Source organism: Poecilia formosa, unplaced genomic scaffold, assembly GCF_000485575.1.
Source record: "Poecilia formosa unplaced genomic scaffold, Poecilia_formosa-5.1.2 Scaffold60, whole genome shotgun sequence".
NCBI lineage: Eukaryota > Metazoa > Chordata > Actinopteri > Cyprinodontiformes > Poeciliidae > Poecilia > Poecilia formosa.
Window position 1 is genome coordinate 917,274 of NW_006799999.1, and position 25,586 is coordinate 942,859.

The 25,586-nt window shown below is 38.6% G+C and overlaps 1 protein-coding gene across 1 annotated transcript in view; it reads left to right on the forward strand.

The window, feature by feature from the left end:
* The first annotated feature begins 3,235 nt into the window (after positions 1-3,235).
* LOC103139358 (ephrin type-A receptor 6-like) overlaps positions 3,236-25,586 on the forward strand; it is a 52,582-nt gene continuing 30,231 nt past the window's right edge. The window contains exons 1-6 of the mRNA XM_007553922.2: positions 3,236-3,846; positions 12,819-12,883; positions 21,630-21,758; positions 22,247-22,396; positions 22,484-22,645; positions 22,756-22,984. Of these exons, the coding sequence (XP_007553984.1) occupies positions 3,768-3,846; positions 12,819-12,883; positions 21,630-21,758; positions 22,247-22,396; positions 22,484-22,645; positions 22,756-22,984 (814 nt within the window). The 5' untranslated portion in view covers positions 3,236-3,767. The remainder of the gene's footprint in view (positions 3,847-12,818; positions 12,884-21,629; positions 21,759-22,246; positions 22,397-22,483; positions 22,646-22,755; positions 22,985-25,586) is intronic.

Sequence of the window (25,586 nt, forward strand, 5' to 3'; positions counted from 1 at the left end):
TTCTCTCAATCTTAGGATAACATGTAAGCTGTGTAAGTTTTACCAGGCTCCAAAACAAATCTAGCTCCAAGTGCATAAAATGACACACTAATGATCACAGCTATTTATTTAACAACAATCAACCTCAACTAATTAAAAAAATATATATTTCCTTCAATTTGTAACAAAATGATTCAGATGAATGTGTTGCCTCTATATTGAGATAGCAAAAAAAGGGACATTTATTTTGTAGCAATCACCTCAAAAGTTCAGTAACTCTATTTCACTGCTCTCTGCTATAATACATTGAGCACAACAAGCTTAAGGGAACCTGATACTAACAATATACAATCAGTGATTTATTTATTTTTGTGTGTGTGTGATAATATGACATGACTAAATTCCAATTTTCAACCAGCTTACGGTTCCAAGAATGAAGCTAAAAGCTGAACATAAAGCCTGGTTAGTTTGGTGAAGTTTGGGATAAAACAATAGCTTCACAGACTGAATGATCGATTGCAGATAAAAAATTGAAAAATGAGAAATGGCATTTCACCATAAATCCCCACTCTACATTGTTTCTCAGAGCCTTCCAGGGCATTTTCAGGGCACTGTGCTTTAAACAATGCCACGTCTACGACAAACAGACGGCGCTTAAAGACCAAAAATAGTACAAATATATCAGCAGAAACTGTTCTCCTTACTCTTTCTGCTGCGGGGAAGAGATCCACTGTTGACCACAGGAATCAATAGCCTTTTACTTGGAGTTTTTCAAACAACAGACAAAATGATTATATAGAGTGAGAAAGATGAAAAACAGAAAGACAGAATATTAAACAAAAACCAGATCTCGAGGTTAATTATATTTGCACTATCGAGATATAGTTTTATTTGAAGAGGATGTTTGAAATAGACATGAAAGATTTAACATAATCCCTTAAAACCTGAAGCGGAAAACTGTAATTTAGTTAGCCAACTCAAATATTTGCAAGTGGAGCACATACAGCCGCAATCTTTGACAACCACTGTCACCGGAAGGAGAGTGAATGTAATACATACTCATAATTTTAGGGATTTAAAAAAAAATTTTGTTTAGTCTTGTTTAAACAAAGAGTTTTCTCTATTCCACTGAGGATTGAATGAAACTTGCAGAGGCAAAACAGTCTGAAGGTCGACGTAACTGTCCTTGGTGCTGAAGCATATTCTGTTCCCACTGAATCACATGGAGAGACGACGAGGGATTGTTCTATCGGAAACAAATCCAAAAAACTAGACAGACAGCGCTGTCTAGTTTTTGACAGCGCGACGTACAGAAAAAGGGTGGCATGACGGTGGGAATGTGTCACGTAATTGTGCAATTAATTTCAACCTTAAGATTATTGTGAGGAGAAGAAAAGAGTTTAAATGGTATGCATAAGGCGTCTCAGTAGATGCGTCCAGGACGCGAGCTACAACTGTGCCATCGTTCGTGTCAAACCACTTCTGAACTGCAGACAACATCAGAAACATCTTAACTGAGGTAAGGAGGAAAAAAAAAAAGATTGAACTGTTGCTCAGTGATCCAACTTAATCTCTTCAGATGAAAGTAGATTTTCAGTTTTTGTTGTAAAATCCAGGTGTGGAGCCGAGAGACACAGAATCGAAATCGCTTGAGATCCAGTGAGAAGCTTCCACAGTCAGTGAGGATTTGGGGAGCCTGCTGGTTTTGGTCAACTAATGCCCAAAGCAGGACGTTTTGATTTATTATTAATAATCTTTTGATTGATCTCACTATTCAGTTACATTTTCTTTTAGATGGAAATTGGCAAATAAACATTGTCAAGTAGAGTTAAAATAAAATATTTTAGATTACTTATTATTCCACCCACGGAGTATTTTGTCGTGGTGATTTTGCTCACACTGGAAGTGTGATAATGACGGTTTTATGATACGGTTTTATCGACAATCTAGGACCTGCACGTGTGAATTAGCTATAGTTTTCGGATGCAACACTTCAAATGGTGACATTTATGCTTGGGTTTTACATTGCCCCCTTTTTAAATAAAGCCAAAGTTCAAGTTCAGTCAGAAAAAGCAGCTCATGCGTTGTTTGTTTTTCTTTTTAAATTGAGCTTCATAATGATTAGAATAGGTTTGTGATTACATGTTTGCTTTCATCTAAAATTGGCTAAATTGCCAACAAGCACAGATAAAGGTCAATGCAAAGCCTGACACAAAACCAAGAAATCCATTTAATTTCTCTTTTTATGTCTTTGACCTTTATTTAACCAGGAATCCCACTGAGATTCAACATTTCTGTTTTTTTTTTCTTTAAATAAACTTCTCACCAAGATAACAATACAGCAGCTTGACTTCAACAAGAAGCCAAGAAAAACCTTGCCAAGTACATGCTATGTTTGTTTTCTCCCCTGGTTTCTTTATGATTGAGCTTTTCCCAACTTCAGAGCAACCAGCAATTTCACCCCCCTCTCAGCCAAACAGACGGAGAGTGACTAATGTGACCCCCAGCACCTTATCAGCTGAGCTCTTACTTTGGAGTCCAAAAGGTCACTGCATCTCCTCCCTGACTGGGGATCTCAGTTGACTTTTATAAAGAGCCACCTCCGGTATTGTGACAGCTTTCGGGGTAATCAGCCTGGACGGGGTGAAGAGAAGATTAAAAAACAAACAAACAAACAAAAAAAAAAGAAAAAGAAAAACAAAAACTGGTCTTTGTTTCGACTAATCCTTGAACAAAACTCAAAAATGGAGTTCGTTTCCCCACTGCTCTGTTTTGCACCCTGAATCCACCATCGAATTAGTTGCAACCCATCTGCCTCCCTTCCTCCTCTTCCGCCACCACAAATAGAAAGTGCCCCAGACGCATTACTATTCCTACAACATAATTCAATGCAGGTAAAACCCAGTGCACAGGCTTGATATGTCAGTGTAATAACGGCTTCATATTTCCCCCCCACCCTCCCTCCTCCATCTCTGCAGCCGCTGTGCCCTGCTCAAATCAATAACCCCGCAGACTTTCCGTCTGATGGAAACAACGCGTTTTCAGCGACGAACAGTGAGAAATATCGCTAAGGACAAATTATTTTTGCACGTCTGGACTTGGCTCCAGAATCTCTGGCTGTGGAGTGGGGAGTGGAGGAAGAGGGGGGGAGTTGGTGGGGGGGGGCAAACGAGTTGTTAGGCTGCGCAGGAGCATTTCTCCCATCCTGGGAAGAGAGAGAGAGAGAGAGAGAGAGAGAGAGAGATGCAGGAATTGATACAGAGAGCCACAGCGAGGGATGCACTGGCCGAAAGTGAGACGGAAAGTCCGGATTTTTTCCCCCCTCATGTCTTCCACTTTATAACATATTTTGAAATAATAATAATACATAATAATTATAATAAAAAAAACGAAATTAGTAAAGTGACTCTTCATAGCCTTTGTTGACATCAACTCTAGAGTGTCTTTTTTTTTTTTAGGTTTAAATGACTGTTTTTATAACTTACTGCAACTCAAGCAAGAATTTTTGCACTTATTGTTTTTTTTTGGGGGGGAGGGGGGTTGTCGTTTAAATCATCGGTCTGTCTGTCTGCATCCTGTCAGGGGAATCCGGGATGCCCGACAGAAGAAGAAGAAGAAGAAGAAGACAAGTCCTGTGGATTCAGCCGTGACTTCCCGACTCTGGATATTGGAGAGCTATTTTTCACCCCGGTCTTTATGAAACCCCCCATCAACTTTTCATTTCGTGGATCTATTCGCTGAGATTGAGCGACGGTGTAGTTCAAAGCGCGCTTGTGTCTGACTCAACGATGCGCTCCGCTGGGAAATACTGCGTGTTTCTCCTCCTGCTTAAAAGTGTCCTGACGGACCCGGGAGCCTCCAACCAAGGTGAGTGGTGCCGCGCAACGACAGCGCACCCAGAGCGAGGCTGTGAAGCAGATGTAGCCATTTAAAGTAATTAAAGACTTTTGAACTTACACGTCAAAACAGAAGTAGACGACAGTTTGTTGATTCAGCTCGACCACGAATCGGGACTCTGTCTTGCAACAAAGCATGGAGTGCCGCAGAAATGCAAATATCTGCACCGCGATGAAACACGTGCTTTGTTATTATTAAATGCAACGTTTGTCTAATTTCGGTGTACCTCAATTTTATTTTATGGTATTTTTATTTAAAAATTTTTTTGTAGTATTTCCCGGAAATTAACAAACAAACAAACAAACAAACAAAAAATCAATTACAGTCTCAGAACACAAAACAGACCAGAATAATGTAAAAAGCACTGATACATTATCAGGAGAATCAAATCAGACGTTCTCCTTCACCTCCACAGTCTGAGAGCAGTAAACATCCACACTGCAATAGGGGCCACTGAATGCTACAGTAGATGTAAGCCTCTGGCAAACTCTGTCAGCTGGTGCCTTGGAGGTGCATCTGTCTTCCTCCTGATGAGTTCATACAGAGTATAAAAAATATCAGAGGTTTCTCCCAGTCTGGAGAGGATTGCTCATACATGGAGAGACACCATGTGACTCTTTTTTTATTTTTTTTAACTTCATTATGTTTGCCTACTTTTGACAAAATTCACTTGAGCAATCTCTCACTCGCCTCCCCTGCCGTCTACTGGATATAGCTTGTGCAGCTGCATATGCATGAGAAACACAGGACATAATAATGTTATCTCTCCTCAGCCGCAGCGTCACACGGGCAAAAAAAAAAAAAAGTTGCCTTAATGTAATCTGTTCATCTTCCACTTTGCACATTTGCGAGGGTGAGTTTAACATTCTTCCTTTGAATGCCTAATGTTTAGGACACACATTTTCCAAGACGACATGAGCCTTCTCGCTACAGCCATATGTCAAAGTCTCTTTTACTCTGTTTTTTTTTCTTTCTTCTTGTTCTTGTGTGTGTGTGCGCGCGTGTGTGTGTGTGTGTGTTTTCCCACCAGGACGCCTGTCTGCCGGTGACAGGTTGGAAGAAGAGCGGGTACACTCAGGGGAAACTTGAAGAAGAAAAAAAAAATGACAACGTGAGATGTTTAAAATGAAGTGAGAAGGAGTCAATACGTGCCACTTAGCTTTGTAATGAATGTGATTTCCTCCTTGTGATTTGAGGAGTTGAGGGAGGAAAATCATTTGTTTTTATGTAACCGGTTATTTATAGGTGGTTTAGATTTTTGAGGTCAGGAACGTTTTAGGTGGTTTTACCGTGTATGAATAAATGTTGAACCTGAAACTGTCTTTGTAATAATAGTAGCATATACTTCAAGGTCATGATGGGATATTTAAAAACACACTCATTTCTGGAGTTTATCTTATTATTTTGTCAAACTAGTATAAATAGGTCACACATCCCTTTGCTTCTGCACTTTTGAAATATTGGTTTTAAAAAGTGTGATCTATCGCAGCACATTCTGGTTAAAAAGTTTGTGTTTTCATTAATCAAGTCTCCGTAACGCTGAAGCACAGAAAAGCTGTTTTTTTTTTTTTTTAGTTATGCAACAGATCCATTAAGCATTTACGTACTGGTCTGCTCAAGTCACCTATCTGGTCTAAGGGCTTATCGCCGTGTTTTTGCATTGTACTGCAAATGGACTCCTAAAAAGCATTTTGTCAGCGGGAATGGTTCTGAGTGTCTTTGTGTTTAAACGACGTTGTCTAAAAGCCCAAGGCTCTGGCCTTAAACACTGGCAGACCTCATCATTATTCATAAATGTTGACCTAAAGTTCATTTCCTTTCCACAGCACTCCACACATTTCGGTGTAAGATTTAAAAAAAATGGCTGCAAAGCCACAACACAAGATTTGATGCATTTTTATTTTGAGAACAACAAACGACTTACAGCGTATTTCAGCTAAGACGCTCAGCCTTTCATGTGCTAAGCCCTTTCAGTCATTCTCTTTTACATTTGTAGAACAACGCTGCAGCCATCTCTAATTCATTTTTACGTGATGATAATTAGCATCTTCTTTTTCAGTTTATTCATAGATTTTCCCTATTTCTGATCGTTTGGGTTTAGGAAGCAGAAAATAGGCATCTGTGATGACTCTGAAAGGCTCCCGAGGGACCAGATGTCTTGAAATTCACAACTTTTAAATTTTTCACATTTTATCAGAACACTTCACTTTATTTTATCGAGACTGTGCGTGAAAGACCAACAAAGAGCTGGAAATAGTGCAGTCTATGATTGGTCCACTCTTACGTTAACCCTTTGTAGAATCACCTTTTCCTTATAGGTTCAGTTCTTTTGGGGTTTGTCTCTGCCAGGTTAGCATTTTAACGAACACAAGTCTTTGTCTTTTATAGCACAGTTTCAGTCAAACTGGATGAAGAGTTCATATAGGTCTAGACTTTGACTGTCTTATTTTATCTCATGTTGTTATCTAAAGCCTTCAATCGTTGCTCTGACTTTATGTTAAAGGTTCATATCTTACTGTCTTTCATCAACTTAAACACTCACATATATTTTCTCTTCCAAGATTACATCACAGACCATCTTCGTTGTCTCTGCTGGAAAGTGATGGCATGATGCTGCCACTACCATGCTTCGCTGCCTGAATAGAGCTGATGCTTAGTGTTTCTTTTCCTCCATGGTATTTGGCGTGAAGTCTTGTGCAACTTTTCTACTCAAGCAGCTTTCACCGTTCTGGTTCTGTTCTAGTCCATCCCGACCGGATTCATTACTAACCTCAGGGCTAAGACATGCTGGAACGAAGCGTGCTCTTGATTGACAGTAAACTCCATTTGATGACTGACCCTTGATTTATGTCCCTGCAAACTCCAAACAACATTTCAGCCACTGCATTGCATTGGCGGACATGCCATCTGCCGTCAGAGAGCTGCTCAGTGTGGAGGAGCGTAATTATGAGTTTAATCTTAAGCAGCGCCAGGAACAAATGCGTCAACTTTTGCAGCAGAATGACTGTGATTTCAAGGCCCTGCAAGCAGCACCTCTCTGTTAACAACAGGCGCGCAATGAAGAAACGAGGAACTGTGCAGCTCCGGCCAACTTTTTGTCAGATTTATAATTTTGCGCCTACCAGTGCGAAACTCAGGAACTACATAATATTAGTTTGGTGTGACTATTCTTTGGAATTTTCTTTGAAATAAAGCTCATTTATGAATATTGGTTTACGTCTTTTGACATAATCAAAGGTTGGCATGTTGGAAAAAAATAAAGTGCCACGGTATGGATATATTTATATCTACAGAAAAAATAATCAGCTAATCTGAATTGTTTTCATTATGTTTGAGCCATCACTGAACTTCTTTTGGGCAAATTGAGAATGTTTAGTTTGTGGAGTGTTGCTGCTAAGATCATCAACGAATAGATCAAAACTCCTGCGTGATCACGACGACCCGCCCACATTACACGTCCTCAGTAGTGAGGAACAGACGGAGATGGTCACAACTGGGACCAAACCAGACATTAGCTGGTTAGAGTGAGATTTGACAATGGAGAAGCAACTTTAATCTGACAAGTTCCCATTTTCCCACATTTGATGTGTTCCCCCACATGGCCGTTGTCATGGCTTCCCGCTCAACGTTGGCTCACTTCCTGACTCTCTTCTGTAAAGGTCATATTTATGAACTGCATGACTGATAGTTGTCCTGCCATCAGATTCTCCCACCTGAGCTTTAGATCTGTGCAGCTCAACCAGTTACCACTGGTCTCTTGATGTCCCAATCTGTCGGTTTGGGTGGACAATCATGCATATGTAGGTTTACAAATATGTCATATTCTTTCCATTTTTAAGTTATAGACCTGAAAATGGATTGGTGAGATAATCAAAGATTTGCAAATTGCTTGAACATCTAAAACTGCTTTAAACTTAAATTGTTTAAGTCACAGCTTCATTTCTGACCTGTGTGTGTGCTTGGTGTGCTCTTTGGGCTTGATGATGCCATATGTTTACCCATGTTCTCCAACAATAGAGTGCAATTAAGTTAGACACAGGTGGATTATATTCATCGTTTAGGTGACTTCTGACAGCATTTGGTTATGCTGGATTTTATTAAGCGGTTTCAGAGTAAAATGGCATTTTAAAATCACATTTTAATTTTTTATTTTGCTTTAAAATTGAGGTCTAAATCAAATTCCAGTGACACATGTTGGAGATCTCCGTTCCAACATGCCAATATGTGACGCTGTGCAGGAATGTGAATACTTCTGCAAGTCCCGGTGCACAGGTTAGTTGACTAGATGATGTTGCCTGTCCACTTAAATCCAACATGAAGACCTGATGCATAAGTCAAAAAGTCTCCTGGTCCTTAGGTTGTCTCTTAATAGTGTGACCCACTTCACATGCAAACTTTTCCTTCAGGCTCGGCCTGTGGCTCGGTGTTCAGCCACTACGCTTCAGTTAGTTTTAACACCTCAAAAATAAAACCATCAATGTGTATAAAGTCTCACCTTACAGCTTGTGGTTGGAGGTGTGACGCTGTAAACACTGCAGATATGTTCTTCATCGCTGATTTGGTGGAAAGTGTTTTCTTTTAATAAGCTTTGTGTTAATCAGTCAGAAAATAAAATGAGGGGATTTTGAAATGAAGAGGCTTCCATTTTAACATGTCTTCCAGGCACACCTTGCACATTTAATAGACATAATGAACCTCAATTTTTTTGTTTAAAAAAGGTGGATATTTTCAAAACATTACCTTTGTCTTGACTTGTGACTTTTTAGGTTCCCCTCGCTGTTTTTGCCTTTTTGCTCTTTCAGTTGGTGTCTAAAGTCTGCCCTTAAAAACTGTGCTTAAGCTTAGAAAGCAAAGAGTATTTACTAAAGTTATAAGAAAAAACTAAATGTGGTTACATATCTGGAGACTGCTGAGGTTAAAACATGCACTCCAAACTCATTATCATGTACTTTTTGACTGACTGCTTCCAGCAGAGTCACACTGCTGCAGAACAGCAAACAAAACACAGATCAAATTATTTTAACCTGTTTTACTTAAAAAAAGTTGTTTAAAAATATCAAATGCATGACATGCTGTGGTTGCCTGTTGTTTTTGTTTTAATTGTGTAAAGCAATGTGTTAAAGGAATTTCTATAATTTATCACTTCCTGTTAAAAAAAGCTTTTTCTTATAAACTCAGCTTAGCTCATTTTGAATGCACATGTGATATTTCATAATTTAACCACGTACTACCAGACTTTACTTATACTTATTACAAAAACTAATTGTGTGTTGTTTTTTTTTTGTTGATCACATCCTAAATTATGTTGACACATAATTGAATACAGCACCAGCAAAACACAAATATAAAAATTTAGTATGCAAATGAATCAATTGGTGATGTAATAATTGTGTGCACTAAATGATGGCAAAGTTTTGCGTACGTGTATGTGTAGAATATACATCAAGAATCATTATTGGTATATACATACCACCTTGTTGGTTTAAATACAAACACAAGACAATCATCTATAAGGGATTAAACAAATTTTGCTAACTTTTCTGGCTCTGTTCCTTAGGTGGATCTCACCTGCATGAGGTAGATTCTTTATGAGGATACAACAACATATACTTTAAATAAGTCCACTGGAAAACAACATGAGGAAAGACGGCGTTAATTTTGAAAGTAATGTGGTCAGACACAAAATGTTTTATGGTCATGTTCTGTTCATTACCAGCTGCAAAAAATTAGGGAGAATAAACGTGAAGCCAATCAGAATCAGTCCGCTTATATGAATGCCTAAAGTCACTTTGTGACTTAATAGCAATAACAGACACTGGGTGATAATTTACGGGCAGGTAAAGGCGATGTAAAAATATGTGGCCATTGACAAACTACCACCAAAATTAAATATCCAGTGAATCAGAAAATGTTTTGGATTTAACCTACAATCTCACGCTGGACATCCCAGTGTTTGCTATACCGCTGCTTCCAAAACACTCAGTAAAACTCTGAAGAGACAGCAGCAGAAACTTATTCACCCAGATAAAATACTTAGACGAAACTAAAGTGACTCTTGAAAACAGTAGCTGCTCCATTTGTCTGTGTGTCTGTGGGCACTTGAAAAAGTCTGTGCATTACATAAACCTCTTCAGGCTTGCTTCATTGTTTCTTGGCTCCTTAGATGTTTTCTGTATTAAATTATTTTCTGACTGCATTGCTGTGCAAGCACATTGGTATATATTTGAGTAGGAAAAGGATGTGCAAAGAGAACAAGTGGGAAAATGTTGCACTGTCAAGCATGTCATGGGACATTGCTCCTGATTATGAAAGATTGTTCTAATTTGGTCAAGAAATCAATATGATTGTGTCTTGCTGTCTGTCTCTCCCTCCCCTGTCTCTCTTTTTGCCCTCCTTTCAACACAGGGAAGGAAATCTTATTATTATTCACTCCTTAATTACCAGCAGGGAATTCAGGCTAAGTGAAGTCTCTGTAAATACTAAAGTGGTTAATTTAGTCTCTCACTGCGTTTATCTTCTCTGGTTATCTAGGTGGCTCTTAAAACGGCCCGGCCCCCATTAAGGAATCTGGGTTCGCCAAAAGTCTGTGGTGCAGACCGGAGCGACGGGTCATCTGAAGATGTGACTCTTTGGTCTATCCACTGAAGTGGGACATACTTTATTGATAGAGATTGTAATTAACTGGCTGTGGAGAGACAAAGGAAATTGCACATTCATCACATCAAATTGGCTCAGGGGGCTTATAGCATGGGCCCGATAATGGTTCTCCCCATGCCTGAGCCGTGACCGGAGTGCAGACAGCTACAGGCGTTATGTTTGTATGTACGCCTTGCCATTTTGGATTCAGGAGAACAGACGCTAGTGAGCATGCTCATGCGAAAAACACCAGCAGGCACTAATACTGAGATCAGACTCTGTCGTTTGTGCCTTTTTGAAATGATCAGCATGTCAGATTAGCTTTGAGAGGCATGAATTATTGGCATGACTGTACGGTGGTTAATGATGCCACCCCAGAGCACCGACTGATGTTCGTGTTTGTGATCGCGGCGCATTGAATAAAAGCAAGATACAAGGTAAGCCTGTAGCTGTGGGGCTTTAATATGCACTCGCAGCAGGTAAAGACGCGCCCACAGGTGTCATTTAATGGATTAATTTTCCCAACTGGCGGGTAATACTGTTACACAGATTTGTTAGATGCTAAAAAAAAAGCCAATCTCCCTTTTTTTAAATTATTATCACAGCACACTACACCTAATCGTCCTGCTGTGGGTTATCAACGAAATCAATAAAAAAAGTTGTCAGATATAAGCCTTTTTTAATCTTTAAGTGTAACATTTTTGTCATCTCTTTTGTTTTCCTCTTATCAGAATCACTAGTGTAATTGGATTATGTTGTAGGAAGATGCTGCTTTTTGTTCATTCTCAAGTTTGACACGCTTTTCTGCCTCTTCCATCTCTTCAAACAATCTACAGTCAAACTTTGACATGAGTTTTATTTATTTTTACATGTTCTAATCTAAACTGTTTACAGTCTTTGCCTAGTACCTTCATTATGGCATATAAATGAACTATTGATTTATAGTTTATCATCTATTAATGTTTAATTAATATTTTTTTCTTTGTTCTGTTGTACCAGAGTCTTTGCATCTCTTCTATCTGTTGTAAATTAGAGTTAAGCCACAGCTTGGTGTTTACGTTGTAATTAGAAAGAGGTTTTGCATGTGTTGTAAGATTCATGTGAAGATCTGGCAGGTTTATGGAAGGTTCTATATTTGACAATAACTCTAGTTGGTTAAAACTGTGTCTTCTTTGTAAGACATTCAAAGCTTTGCAGCATTTACAGTTAGCTTTTTTATTTCAGGGTACCTTCGTTTACTAAAAATAGATGTTTGTTTGATTAGCTTGTGATTGTAAGTTTGTTAATCCATCTCTTAATCCAGTAACACTTTGACTCAAACTCTCAGTGGCACTACATGATAAAAAAACATAACACAGAAACACATCATCTTCCAAGAAGAAACTACTTTGTTGACTAGGACAGATTATGCCAAATACTGACAGAAATTGTGACTTGCTCACATGTGTTTATGTCTTTTGTTAGTGTGTAATGTAGCAAGAAAACAAACTTTCTTTTTCCCACCTTGTGAAAAAAAAAAAGATTGGACTAGAGGTACTTTACTTGTTACAGATGCCAGCTGTTAAATATCGCTCTGTGACAGAAACAAACTTCTGTTCACTGTGTGAAAGCTGCCACTCGTCAACACGCTGGAGCTCTAGTTTTTAAACGCACAGCTCTTCCTGCTGAGGTGAGGACTGGCTTAATACAAGCATATAATCCCAGAATGTCAACCTGAGCAGATTTTAGACATAAACTCATCACTTCTCTTCACTACCAGAACAGGCTGTAAAAGGGTCGTCTTTATTTTCATATTATTTCCAATTGCTTCCATTTTTCACAGTGGAAACCTCTGTATTTTCTTGATTTGACTTTTTATTGTCTCTCTAATGCTTGTGTCTTTCCCCATTATTTCTCTATTGTTTGTTTTGGATAAAATGCTGCAAAAAAAAAGAAAGAAAGAAAAAAAAAAACAGTGCTTGACCTCTGAAAAGGAAAGTACTAATTTTCTAAGCTTCAGCCAGAAAGAGGATGGATCTGTGTTAGAGTTGTCCTGGACTTCCTTGAAAGCTGTTATTTCATAGGTGGTTGCATCTGTTAAGAGCTTTGCAGCTTATGTAAGCTTCTCATTGACAGCTTGATAACTACCGTGTGCTCTCTTCCTCTTTTGTCACCTCCATTTCTCCTCTTTCTTAAATTCACTGTACAATCTCTCCTGCACTTACTCCATTCTCCTTTACTTTGCCCACTGTTGTTCTTCTGCTCCACCAACACGTCTCCTCCATTTTGCATTGCATTTCTCCCCCTCACCTCTTTTCTATCTACAGTGGTTTTACTGGACACCACAACAGTACTGGGAGAACTGGATTGGAAGACGTTTCCAGTTAATGGGGTGAGTGAAATTACCTCCTAGAGTTTTTCTATCTATCTTTTTTTTTGGGATTGAACAAGACAAAATCTTTAAAAATATAAAGATAAATACAGCAAGCAAGATTAGTACTGAACATGCCAACATTTATTTAATCTCTGTCTAGTGAAGCTTGATTCAAGCCAGATGTTCAAGTTTATCAGTAGTTATGTGCAAGAGCAAAACATGAGATAATGTTCCTCAGATGAAATGTTTTAAAGCCGTTATTAAAAAAAAAAAAAAAGTATTTTCTACTATAAATTATCTGGACGTCTTGAATGGTGTTCTAGGTACAATATCGCTGTCACCTTTATATTAGGAATCTACATTTCTCTATTCATTCTTCTATTAGGGTCTCAAATTTCTCATTTCCACATGCCAAAAGGCACTATGTTCTTATCGCTAAACGTAGCTGTTGTTGTACGTCAGAGAAAATGTGTGCCACATTATCACTGACACGTTGTGATGGTGCCTTTCCTCCTCTAAACATGGTGCGTACACTGAGATCGAAAAGGCTAAATTCTGGTCTCATGACCCAGACTATATTTTTCCTGTATTTTACAGGCTTGTCCAAAGGTTTTGTCACAAACGTTTAACATAAACTTCAGCATGGTTTTTCTTCAACAGTGGAGTCTTGCGGGTACTGAGACCTCTGCGGCTGAGTGGAAAACATTTTTCCAGTTCGCCTGGTTATAGCAGTTCTCACTGAAAGATTTAAACATCAGAAATAAATCTGTAACACATTTCATCTTGAGATGGATTGTTATGAGATGCTTCTTGTGTGATACCTTGATAACGGGAACACTTTGATATACATCGCAAATTCTAAATGCTGTCCTCTAAATCCTGACACAATGGAGCTTTTCCTTGCTTTATGCCATTTTGCAGTTTCTTTTCTTTGCTGTCCACTTTGTTCTGCATAATGTATGGATTTCTTCTCCTTCTTCGTGACAGTAGATGCACCATGAATTAGTGTGTCACCTACTTTATGGTACAACAACAACAACAACAACAACAACAACAACAACAACAACTATCTTTATCCCCGCTAACACTGGTGCTAAAGGGTGACTTTAAGGCTGTTCTTTTAAAATGGAAACATAGCTTATCTTTGTTAAATAGACTACATACCATGCTGGCGTTTGGTATCTGGGCCCTGACCTTTTCAGCATAAGTGAACACGAAGCACAGGACAGCAGGGAGTGAAGAGTAACAGCACTAATTTCCCCCGAGGGAAAGGCAGACTCAGAATCTGGGATGGATGTGGGGCTTTTGAATTTCTTTGTGAACCGCGAGCAGAGAGAGCAGCAGTCGCACACGAGCTTTCAGTTCAGGAGTGTCGCAGATTCCATGTTATAAATGCAGCGGTGTTGTGTTATTTCTTGCCTGACTTGAAGAAGTCCCAAGCGGGGTGTCCGCAGATATTAAGTGCTTTATTAAAATCGGTGTGCTCCTTTTTTTCCTCTTGTGCCTTAGTTGGGACATGCACTGCCTTGGGCTTTGGGGTTTTCATGTCTCCCCACCGAGCCTTTCATATTTTTAGGGGACAGTGGGAGTATAAGAGCAGGTGATGGCTTGTGTGTGTGTGTGTGTGTGTGTGAGTATTTCTATAAACTTCGGTGTTTACCTGAATGTCCGCAATGTGCTGAGCGCAGCACAAAAAAGGCAGCCTGCTCCCCTGTCATCCTCTCTTTTGAAGTTGATGCTACTGTCCACGGAGTTGATGTGCTTTGTGAAGTTTTCTGCTTCTTGGGTTTTGATTTTGACCCGGCTGTCATCTTGTATCTGCACCACTAGCTGGTTGTTGTTTCCTCAGAGAACTGCACTTTGTTTCCGCTTCCCCCCAAAGTAGAGGGCGGTGGCATAAAAAAAAATTGTTGGTTAAAGGATATTTTGTTTTTGTGTAAACAGCATGTGCTTGAAAATGTGTTAGGCAGAGGAACAAAAGTAAGTAGATGTCATAGAAATCTTAATTATAGCCAGGTGTTGGTTGTTGAGAGTGTGCTAATTAGTCAGGTGAATGCAGTTTTATTTAAAACTCATTTAAACAAAGCTCGATTTTCCAAAAGATACGAGCGCACACGATGTTTTTGCCCCATGATCTAGAACTCCTGCAGCACTAATTAGGGGTGTTATTTTACATGCTTTCATTCCACCCCCTCCCCAAAAAATATATATATTCCTGTGTTTGGTCTGCACAAGTAGAGTGTGGTTTTATACGTGAAAACATTCAAAATGTTAATGTGTGAAACTAAAGGCACAAGCCGACATTCTGCAGTGCAACTTCAAAAAGTGACACCAAACCAGAACAGAGAAAGGACTTCCAGCTGTCACTAACCTCCGCTAATACAGAATGCTATAGTTTCTTATGCAATTACAGATACAAAATGTGAAAAGTTAAAACATAGAGCACCTCACCATACATATTTTTTCAACAGCAATAATGTATTTTGGCTCACTCTGCACTTTTTCACATGAAACTGCATCCTGCTGATTAAATGGTCTGTGTAAGTAGCACACTCATAAAAGCAATATTTACAAAAATTGGACGTACCTAGCATAAAACATAGCATGTTTGTCGATTTGATCAAATTGCCAACTTTACCTGAATTCACGCCATATAATTTATACCACTATGTCATAAAATGCTGTTTTCCCCTCATACCAGAACAGACATAAACGTATACAAAGCTCCAAACTTTTACTTTTTCTTGTACATTGTAGGCTACATGATGATGAGGTAGAGTTAATCATCTTACCTCGTGAAAAGTTTTTCTTGCAAATGTGCACTGAGGGTTGCAAGTCCTTGTGATTGATGGCTGCTAACAATCATATTATTTCCCCACCAAAAGATTTATGATAAAATTATAAGTTTTTTTTATATAGTGCACAATTGCACCATTGTCCAATTGTGTAGCTGAATGCACAGCACCCTATTATAATTTCCACAGTGAAGTAAAGTTAATAAAAGCAGTATTAGGCCACCAACAAGCTTTACCGGAGTGAATGCACTTGTAGGTTGTTTTGACTTCCCTCGTGGTGAAGTGGGCCGCTTTCTGAAGATTGACATCATGTGCAAAGGGTCAATAACAATAATCGTTGACAGATTTGCCTGAAGGATTAACCACCACAAGTTAACTTTATTCTATGTTAATATTTTTCTGTGTGGTGAGGCTCTTTGGAGACAGACTTGATAAGATAAAAATCCAGTTTTAGTTTGAGATGACAGAAAATTTGGAACTATGTTTTTGTCTTTACAAACTCTTCCGAAAACAGAACACTTTTTCTTTGAGGTGGCTGATAAACTTAGTTGAATTTGTTATGTGGTCATTTTTGTAGCACTAAAACAATTAAATGCCCTCAAGAAAATAGCCTATTTTTCCTCCTTAAAACACCTGAAATACAGAAGCATTAAGCATGTGCAGGTAAAAAAATAATAATAGTAATACCTTAAGCTTTAGATTAGAACACATAAGACAGTATAAAACCACCCACGCATTTTCTATATTTACCTATTCCCAACAGTTTTCTGATCGGGGTGGTGCTAATCTAATGTGGTCAGATGGAAAAGATGTGGAGTAGACACTGGACAAACTACATGACCTCTGCAGGGCGACATGCTGGCATATGGGACATAACTCACAAACATACTCTGTATTTGAACAGAGCATCTCTTTGCTACAAGGAAGCAGAAAATAAATCCAACATAAACGACTAAGAGAACACAAAAAATGTCTGAAATCATGTGAGATAAAGCTAAGCGCTTCTTTTAGGTACAGCAAATCTAGCAAACAACTCTCTTTGTTGTGAACTATAAAGATAAAATGTTGCTTTAGATATAAGTAAAAATGTTAAATCAGGCTTAAAAAGCAAAGCAAACACATCCTGTAAATATTCTCACGTGTATGTTTGCTTTTATAGAAACTATGACAATGTTAATATGTTGTACAAGCGTAACTGAAACAGCTAGTAAAATATCCAGAGATTAAACTAATTTGATTGCATCGTATTATAATAAGCCTAAAGGGAAAGAAAAAAAAAAACTGTGAAGTTCATTCTTACAAATATTTCACCTGGGACTGAGAAACCATAGCAACAGCAATGATTTTTTATTTTTATTTTTTTATGACAATCTGTATATTCTTAACACAAAGTAATGTGTGTGTATGAGAGTTTTGGGGTAAATGTTGGCGCTTTTAATCTTTTATTAAAAGTTGAATAAATCAATTAAGCAAGACCAATAAACACAAACATGTTTTGTGGCGCTTTTAAAAGTGAAACACCTCTATGGACGAATCTACTTGTTTCTCTATAAACAGACTTTATTGCAGTGGGGACCAACAAGAGCATTAAGTGATTGAAGAAAAGCACACCACGATGCCACCCAGATTCATATCAAATCAATAATTCATCAAAACTACAGAGATTTAATGATATTTCCATAACAACTGCTCTCTTTCTTCCCTTTAGTTTGACGAAGACAAATTGCTTTGTTTTAATCAAAACCTCAAACCTCTGCAACGGGATGAGAGCCCCCACCTTTGTTGCTCAAGCAACGCAGCATGTCCGCATTATTGGTTGGATGGTGTGTGCGTGTGTGTGTGTGTGTGTGTGTGTGTGTGTGTGTGTGTGTGTGTGTGTGTGTGTGTGTGTCACAACATCCAATTGTCTTAATATGAAATATTTAAACCCTTACAGGAATGTCGCCCAAAATGTTGCATTTTTTATTACTTTTCCCGTTTCTTTTTTTTTCCCCCTTCTTGTTGATGTTGTCTTTGATGATGTTGTGTTAAAGAGCAACAACAGCAGATTAAAATATTCCACAATACCGTTAATCTGAGAATGGGTGATGATGACTTTGGACCAACATTTTAGCGCTCTGCTGCAGTGACGTGCAGACAGATCTGCGGTGGTAGATAAGGAGTTTGTGCCACTGAGTATTTATACGGGAACACACAAAAAACATGAATCCAGACACAACTTAAGGACTTAATTCTTGCTAGATACATTGTTTGCTCGTGGTTTTTAAATTCTGGTTTCTCTGACTGACAAGAGACAAACAAAAACGTCTGATCATCTGTGACTAAGAACACAACTTTATCAACAGCCTCCACTTAAATCCTGACTGTAAACCTAGAGTCATTTTGTTGCATAGCGTCACTGAACACATGGGTCTCCCTCATGTCTGATGTGGTTCTTCGCAGTGTCCTCAGGAATCTGTGAGACAAAGTTTGCATCAGAACTTTAATAACTTTAGACAGAATAAATTCAGTGGCTGTCAAAGGCACCCATCAGGAACTGAGAATATAGACCTTATGCTTCTGGGAAACATGATAAAAGAAAAAAAAAAGTATTTATAGGAATGTCTGAACATCTTTGCACAATGATGTGGCTTTGCACATCAAGAAGTCAAGGAGGGAATCTGAAGAAAAGTTATTCAGGAGGTGATAGAAGGCAAAGCGTGTGTGTTACCTAGGATGTTAAGTGCCCTTTCTGGAGTCCTGGTCATGACATTAGGATTTACACAGTGTGCTGTTTGTCCTGCCCTGTTTGATCCTCGTCTGGTTGGTTTAGTTGTTGTCTTTTTTTCTGCCAGTCCAACAGAAGCAAACAAGTGTTATACATGAACAAATCTAGGTTTGTGAGTTCAACGAGCAAGACTGAGAAATGCATAAGCTTTTCAAAAACATCCCTTGGCATGGTCACGACATAACGCAATCTGTAATTTGTTGTATAGGTATGACAGATAGGCAAATAATCAAGTGTTTGAAAAAAGCCCGATAAGCTGTGTTCCCAAGGACTTTTGTCTCAAGGTTGTTCATCTTATACAGAAATTGAAAAAACTAAAAGAAACTCTGAACAATGCAAAGTTATGATAGAAACTGAACTGCATAACAAAACAGCTTTCCCTATTTCAACTTTTTGAACCCTTAAGTTGTTTTTTTTTTTAATTCTCTGACGCTTATGTGCTTTGACTAACTGTTGTATTATTTTCCACCCTCCTTCAAAAAATGAATGCAAACAATAAAATTAATTGCTGTGCTGCAAGCATGAATAAATCTAGTATGGCCTTGAAAATATTTCAAATGAACAAGCACAAGACAACACAAGCAAGGGTACAGAAAGCATCTTAATGGTAGTTTTGTGTTTTGTCAGAAGTTAAGTTTCGGTGATTCATCACATTACTAATGCAAAGAAATCCATAAGAATGAAAATCTCAAAATATTGTATCGAACCATCTTATTCCAACATTATTACGAGCTTCTGCACATGAATTTGTTCTCCTCTCGCACTTAAAATCTGTGTTGCTGTCTGCTGAGCTTGTTACTAATAGTCAAAGCGATTAGTAAGCGCAGATCTGATTGCTTCTTAGAGTCTGAGCTGCAGCTCATCTTTGACACTCACCGCATTTGTTTTATCTGCTCTGAACCATGTTTCATCCCAGGGGTACATTTTCAAAGGCTGGGGCAAATGCAGTGACAAAATCACCATTTTTGCTTGTTTGTATGCACCATGGAACTCTAATTACTTAATGCTGATCATATGCAAAACAATTCTTTTTAGATCCTCAGTTTTCTTTTCAAGTTCTCCAAAGGAGGACACTGAAATGAGAGAATAGGCTCTGCTCACATAAAACGTGGGAGCTGTGCTATGAGGCACGATTCGGTTTTATTATTTCTATATGAAATCTAATTTTATTCAGTAACTGCATCCTGGTATTGCAAAAAAAAAAACAATAATGTTTTTTAAATATGAAATATGAAAGTAGACAGAGTAAAGTTGAAATAATGAAAAATCTATGACTGGATGGATTGGTACAAATTGTTACAGACTGATAAAATGTCAGGCTTCAATCAGTCATCATCAAACTGTTTTTGTTATATTAGCTGAGTTCCTGCTTGTGAACAAATTGGAAGCTAAAGTAACACTGCAAACATCACACCGACACTTTCAATGCTTGTAATCTAATCATCTCTCTAACAGTTTCAATTATTTGTAATCAGGACAAATTGCTCAGTTTTAACCTGAGTTTCATGCATTTCCCTTTTGGTTACTGTCACTCCACTTCCCAAAGAAACTTGATGAAAAAAAGTTTGGTATTTCTGACCTTCTGGTGACTTTATTTTCATACAACAGTGGTAACACAGAAGATGACAAAGAATGCTCCAGTTAGTTAATACAAACTGTTTCTGTATTGTTTGTATATTGTACATTTTGATTATTTCCTAAACCTTATTAAGACCTTTTGTATTTTAAACTGCCAATATAAAATATGACAGTTTTAGATTTTGAATTTCTGAAAAAACTTTTGTTTCTCATTAAGTTTCGTTTGAGACACTGCTGAAAATAAATGCAACCATAACAGGTCCAAGTCAATTTGTCTCCATATTTTGCATTGTATAGTTCCACCTTTGTCCCTAAGAACATGTATGTTTTTAGAAAATGTAAACAAACCATTTTACAGAGCAAAATGACAAAACTGCAAAAGTATGAAATTGCGAATTGACATAAAGACCAGATTCCTTCTAAAACAGCTTACAATCCCTGTTGGCATCAGATTGTTTAGTGAGGGGAAGAAAAAGTTGAGTTAAACACATTTAATGCATTTTTAATGGTTTGAATTAATGAATTGTATATAAGGGGTATATCCATGCAGAAGATATTGTGAAGCATGCACACACTCTGCAAAAGCAAACATACATTGCTCTCATTTTTAAGCCAACACCACAAAGAACTGCACATAATTACAGTCTAACAAGTTTACTAAACATTATTAAGGGACAGGAACAGCATTGTTAGATGACCAGAGGACCAAGTGAAAGAGAAAATGAGTGTGATTGATTAATCATTTGGCCTGGGGGTGTCACATAGCGATAATTTACATAGCTTAATTAATATAAGATTAATTGCTTTTGGCGCACTCCAGTCAAGGTTAAAGTGTTATTCAATAATTCATAATTGAGAACACTCTACCTCAGATGTTTAATTTCCTGTTTGGTTCTCAGAGTCTCCGTGCTCAGCTTTAAATATTGTCTTCTAATTTATTTTGGGGCTATGATCAACTGATATTAGTCAGTCATGTTTTAAATTTTACCTGAAGTACTCTGAATGCATCTTTTATGGCTTACTGTATTTTTAATACTTTTCTCTCCTTCTACATCCTTGATTGGCTGAATGCTTGATCACTGAAATTTAGAGAAAAAAAGGGGAACCCTGAGAAAAATGTTGCAGTGTAGATTTTACTCTGTAGGCCGTTAAAGTAAATACAAATAATAAAGAGTCTAAGTTACACACAATTGCTCAAAGGTCTTGTGTACAAAAAGCTAATGTAAACTTTGTATTTATCACCTAAGATGGCATGGCTTTCAACAAATAAGCAATTTCCCCTTGGGGATCAATAAAGCATATTCTGTTCGATTCTATGTTCTTGAGCAGTAACGTTCTGTACAAGTGGCACAATTTCAGCTGCTGTGATACTAATGGATGAGTCTTGCCGATGTTTCAGGGCTTTTCGAGCTCTCATTGTTACACTGTTAAAGAGGAGAAAACAAATGCGTGGGGATGTTTGATGTTTAATTGAAAACTTTAGCAAAACTGATTCATGCTCTCTCAACTGTCATGATTTTCTTTATATATATATATTTTTTTAAAAGTTATGCTAAAAGTTTAAGAAGTTGAACATTGCATTAGCCGCTTATATTTATCTGTTTTGTCTGATGCTTGTCTGCAGTGGGATGCCATCACAGAAATGGATGAACAGAACAGACCCATTCACACCTTTCAGGTTTGCCATGTGATGGAGCCAAACCAGAACAACTGGTTGCGGTCCGGATGGATCCAGCGGCAAGCTGCTCAGCGGGTCTGGACCACATTGCTACACTAGACATTTAATCGTGAAATCCATTTTGGAATCAAGTTATCCCAGCGCAGGGTTTTGCTTGTCACAGCTTAGACTGAGGACATGTCTTAATCCCTGGAGGGAATTTACTGTTTGACATCTCATACAATGAAAATGATGGGCAAATTTTAGAATAAGAAAACGTTGCTTTTGAAAGAGTGCTGCATCCAAATAAGTAGGAGCAAGGATATAATTTTCGACTTTCGAGTGCTTCCTATTTGTTTTTGCACATTTGTAAAATTAAATAAATGTCTCCCGAGATGTTTGTGCACAGTTAATTATTGCACAGTCTATGCCAGCATTCTAAATGCAGCCAATTAAACAGTACAGTTACAGAATCCAAGTCTGTTCTTGAGTCAAAGCAGACATGTTTACCCAAACTAAAATGATGAAAAATATGCTCCCAAAAATTTATTACTTTTTTCTGTTTCTGCTGCGTTTCTACTCAGGTATATGTGGAGCTGCGTTTCACGCTAAGAGACTGTAACTCCATCCCCTGGGTGTCTGGCACGTGCAAGGAAACCTTCAACCTCTTTTATCTGCAGACGGATGAACCGCTTCCTGGAGGAACGCGGTTTCGCCCTACTGACTATGCCAAGGTTAGCTGATCAACAATGTTATGTTTCTAAGGTACACCGCTGTCGCATCTGAAAACTAAGCACAAAGTATGTGTTGTTGGGTTTAAGGTGGACACTATTGCAGCAGACGAAAGCTTCACACAGACAGATCTTGGAGATCGTGTACTTCGTCTCAACACAGAGGTCAGGGAGGTGGGGCCCGTGACAAAGAAGGGCTTCTACTTAGCATTTCAAGACGTAGGGGCTTGTATTGCCCTTGTCTCTGTCAAGGTCTGTTGAACTGGACAGTGTGACACGTATTTGCATAAGTGACTTTCATCGAATTCTCCAATGATTGTCAAATCCCTCTCAAAAATTCAATTTGTGCCGTTTTGCTTAAGGTGTTCTACAAACGCTGCCCATCGACTTTAAGAAACCTGGCAGCATTTCCTGACACCGTGCCACACATGGACTCGTCTTCCCTAGTGGAAGTGAGAGGGACCTGCGTGGAGAACGCAGAGGAAAGGGACACACCCAAACTTTACTGTGGCGCCGACGGAGACTGGCTTGTCCCATTGGGTCGCTGCATCTGTAGCATCGGCCACGAGGAGACGGACGACCACTGCCGAGGTGAGGAGCTGCAGTTTTGCGCTCTTGTGAATGCGTTTGTGCTAATTTTAGAGCAGTTCACTTTTTAAACAGTATACAAAACTGTAAACTGAAGGAAACTAATGAGAGAGGAAAGCCTTACGTCACACTATCAGGTCCCCAGAGTCCTTTTGGAAATTGGGAGAAGTGGGAGCTCATAATCTCCTCTCTCATCTGAGATTATGCACCCTTCCTTGTGTGTCCAAATGTCTGTTCACTTCATTTTTCATCATCTTCCCTCCTTTCTTGTCCACTTTGTTTACTCTTCAATCCCCCCCCCTCCCTTTGTTATAATTGTCCTTCAGTTGCTCCCTGATGAGTCAAACTCACACTTTTCCTTAAACGCTACAACACATACACCGTTACTTTTAGCAGGAATCGGTCAGAATTTGATGTACACACAGACGTTCACGTGTAAAAAACGGCGATGAACGCCGCAACGTTTCAGCAAATGGCTTTTTAGGATGCTTGTTCTCTAATGAGTACTCTAAGCATCACCTGAAAGTAGCGCATTGTGAACCGAACACATTTATGAAAAGTTAAAGAAACCATTTGCTTGTTCCAGATAGTCTTTTGGCCTGGTTTCTCATTTCGACTGTGCAGCCAGACTGGGAGCTAGCTGGCTAATTGCCTTCATTTGTTAGTTTCACAGATAATTTAGCTTGCACCTAGTCTTTTCTAAAACTCTCCCAACCCCCTCTTTCATCCCTGCCTGACTCTTGTAATTAAGGCAGCAGCTAAATTGAGCCACACTGCGTGATTACAATTACAGTGCCCTCCCTGTTTCTTACTGCATTTCTGCAGACTTAACAGCAGTCTCGGCTGGCTGGGGTGAAATTCATGTTGTACCCCTGTGGAGATGTAGTTGCTCAGGGTCTTGCAGCTCAAACACTCATTAGTAGCTGATATGTAGGACAGTCTGTAATATCTTCTTTATTTGCTCCTCGGGTGTAATTTTTCTTCTTATCTTCGTCTCTTTTATCTGCTTTTTATTTATCTTTTCACTCGCTTTCACACTCAATCATACCAAGTTAAACAATGCTGAAGTCTGTCAGGAGAGATTACCAATGAGACGGCGGCTTAGGAGCAGCCGTCTCATGATGTCTCCTGTATACGTCCCAAATCTACGCTCCCCCTGTTCGCACTCTTTTGCTGACAGTGGTGGCTTCTCCTGATAGTTCAGTAGTTGCAACACCCTAGGCTGTCTTGGCAGCCACTATATGCCAGTAAATTGTGCAGTTGTGACCCACTTAGCCCTGTGAAAACAATGTGACAGCTACCTCAGGCAATTGCTAAAGTGTTGTCAGTATCCACTGCAAAGCTGACTTATGTTTATAGTGATAAACTGTATTTTCTAAAAAGATATTTACTTTTTTGCCCCAGACGGATGAAACAGCAAAAATAAACAGTTTTCATTGAAACCATAGATGGTTGATTTAAGTGTAATAAATTAAACTGCTGGTATCATTCCAACAACTTTCAGATGTTTCCCTTCTCCTACATACTTGCATTAAATGCCTCACTAGCACGTAGTTGAGCTCTACAGAGCTCTGCTAATGAGCCAATATCGGAGCCAGATGTGCTGAAGCAGAGAGACACCTTGATGATCCTTTTCCACGGCCTCTGCTCTACCTGGCTCCGTCCTACCCGGCCTGCTTAGCGAGCGTTTTGCTGTTACAGTCCCTACTCTGGAGTGGGGCCTGCAGGAGATGAGTCTGTACTTTACTGTCATGTAAACTTACTTCTGTTCACTGATTGGCCGTGGAGGCAGAAGCGAAAAGAGAAGAAACTCCTTTGAGCTTTTGATTTAAAAAATGTTCCAAGAGTCTTGTTTCTGGTTCGAAACAAGATGGCTGCCTCTCAAAATGTGATATAGCGCTGAAAGAGGTATCACTTTTGAAAAAATAAAGTGTGTATTTGTTCACATCTTAATAAAATGCCAAACACAAGAATAAGTGATTTACGATTTGTCTTTAATTGTGAGCTCTAGGTCCCTGCCATCACCATGTCACCTTGTTTGCCTCCTCCACAGATTCAGCACAGAATTCAAAACGTGAACATTACTTCCAGTGAGAAGAAACATTTCAGTTAAATAAATTAAAATACTAAAAGATAAGATGTAAGTCTCAGAAGCTTTTCAACACCTGAGTAAAGGACTATTTTATATCACTGTTAATTTTGCTGAAAAACCTCAGAAATATGCACATTCTCAAAGGAAACACATTTTTCCTATAGAATCTTAGCTTTCATATTTCTTCTGCTGCTGCAGCCTGTCACAATCAGAGTTTATTTTACCGAATTCTCCGTTATTTGTCTGAACAACATTCACTACAGTATTCAATAACCAATATATTAGCAAAAATCTGCTGTGGAATTTGTAAACAGCATCCTGCAATTCACTGTAATTAGTCAAAAGGACCTGGTGTGTAGTAACAACACAGCATGGCCCTATTATCAATTATTTACTGCCTTAACGGTTTATGACCAATCCTTTTTTTTTTTTTTTTTTTTTTTTTTTAAAATTTTTTTTTTTCCCGCTTGACGTTTTCCCCTTTAAAAGATAGTCCCTCACACAAAGGTTTCA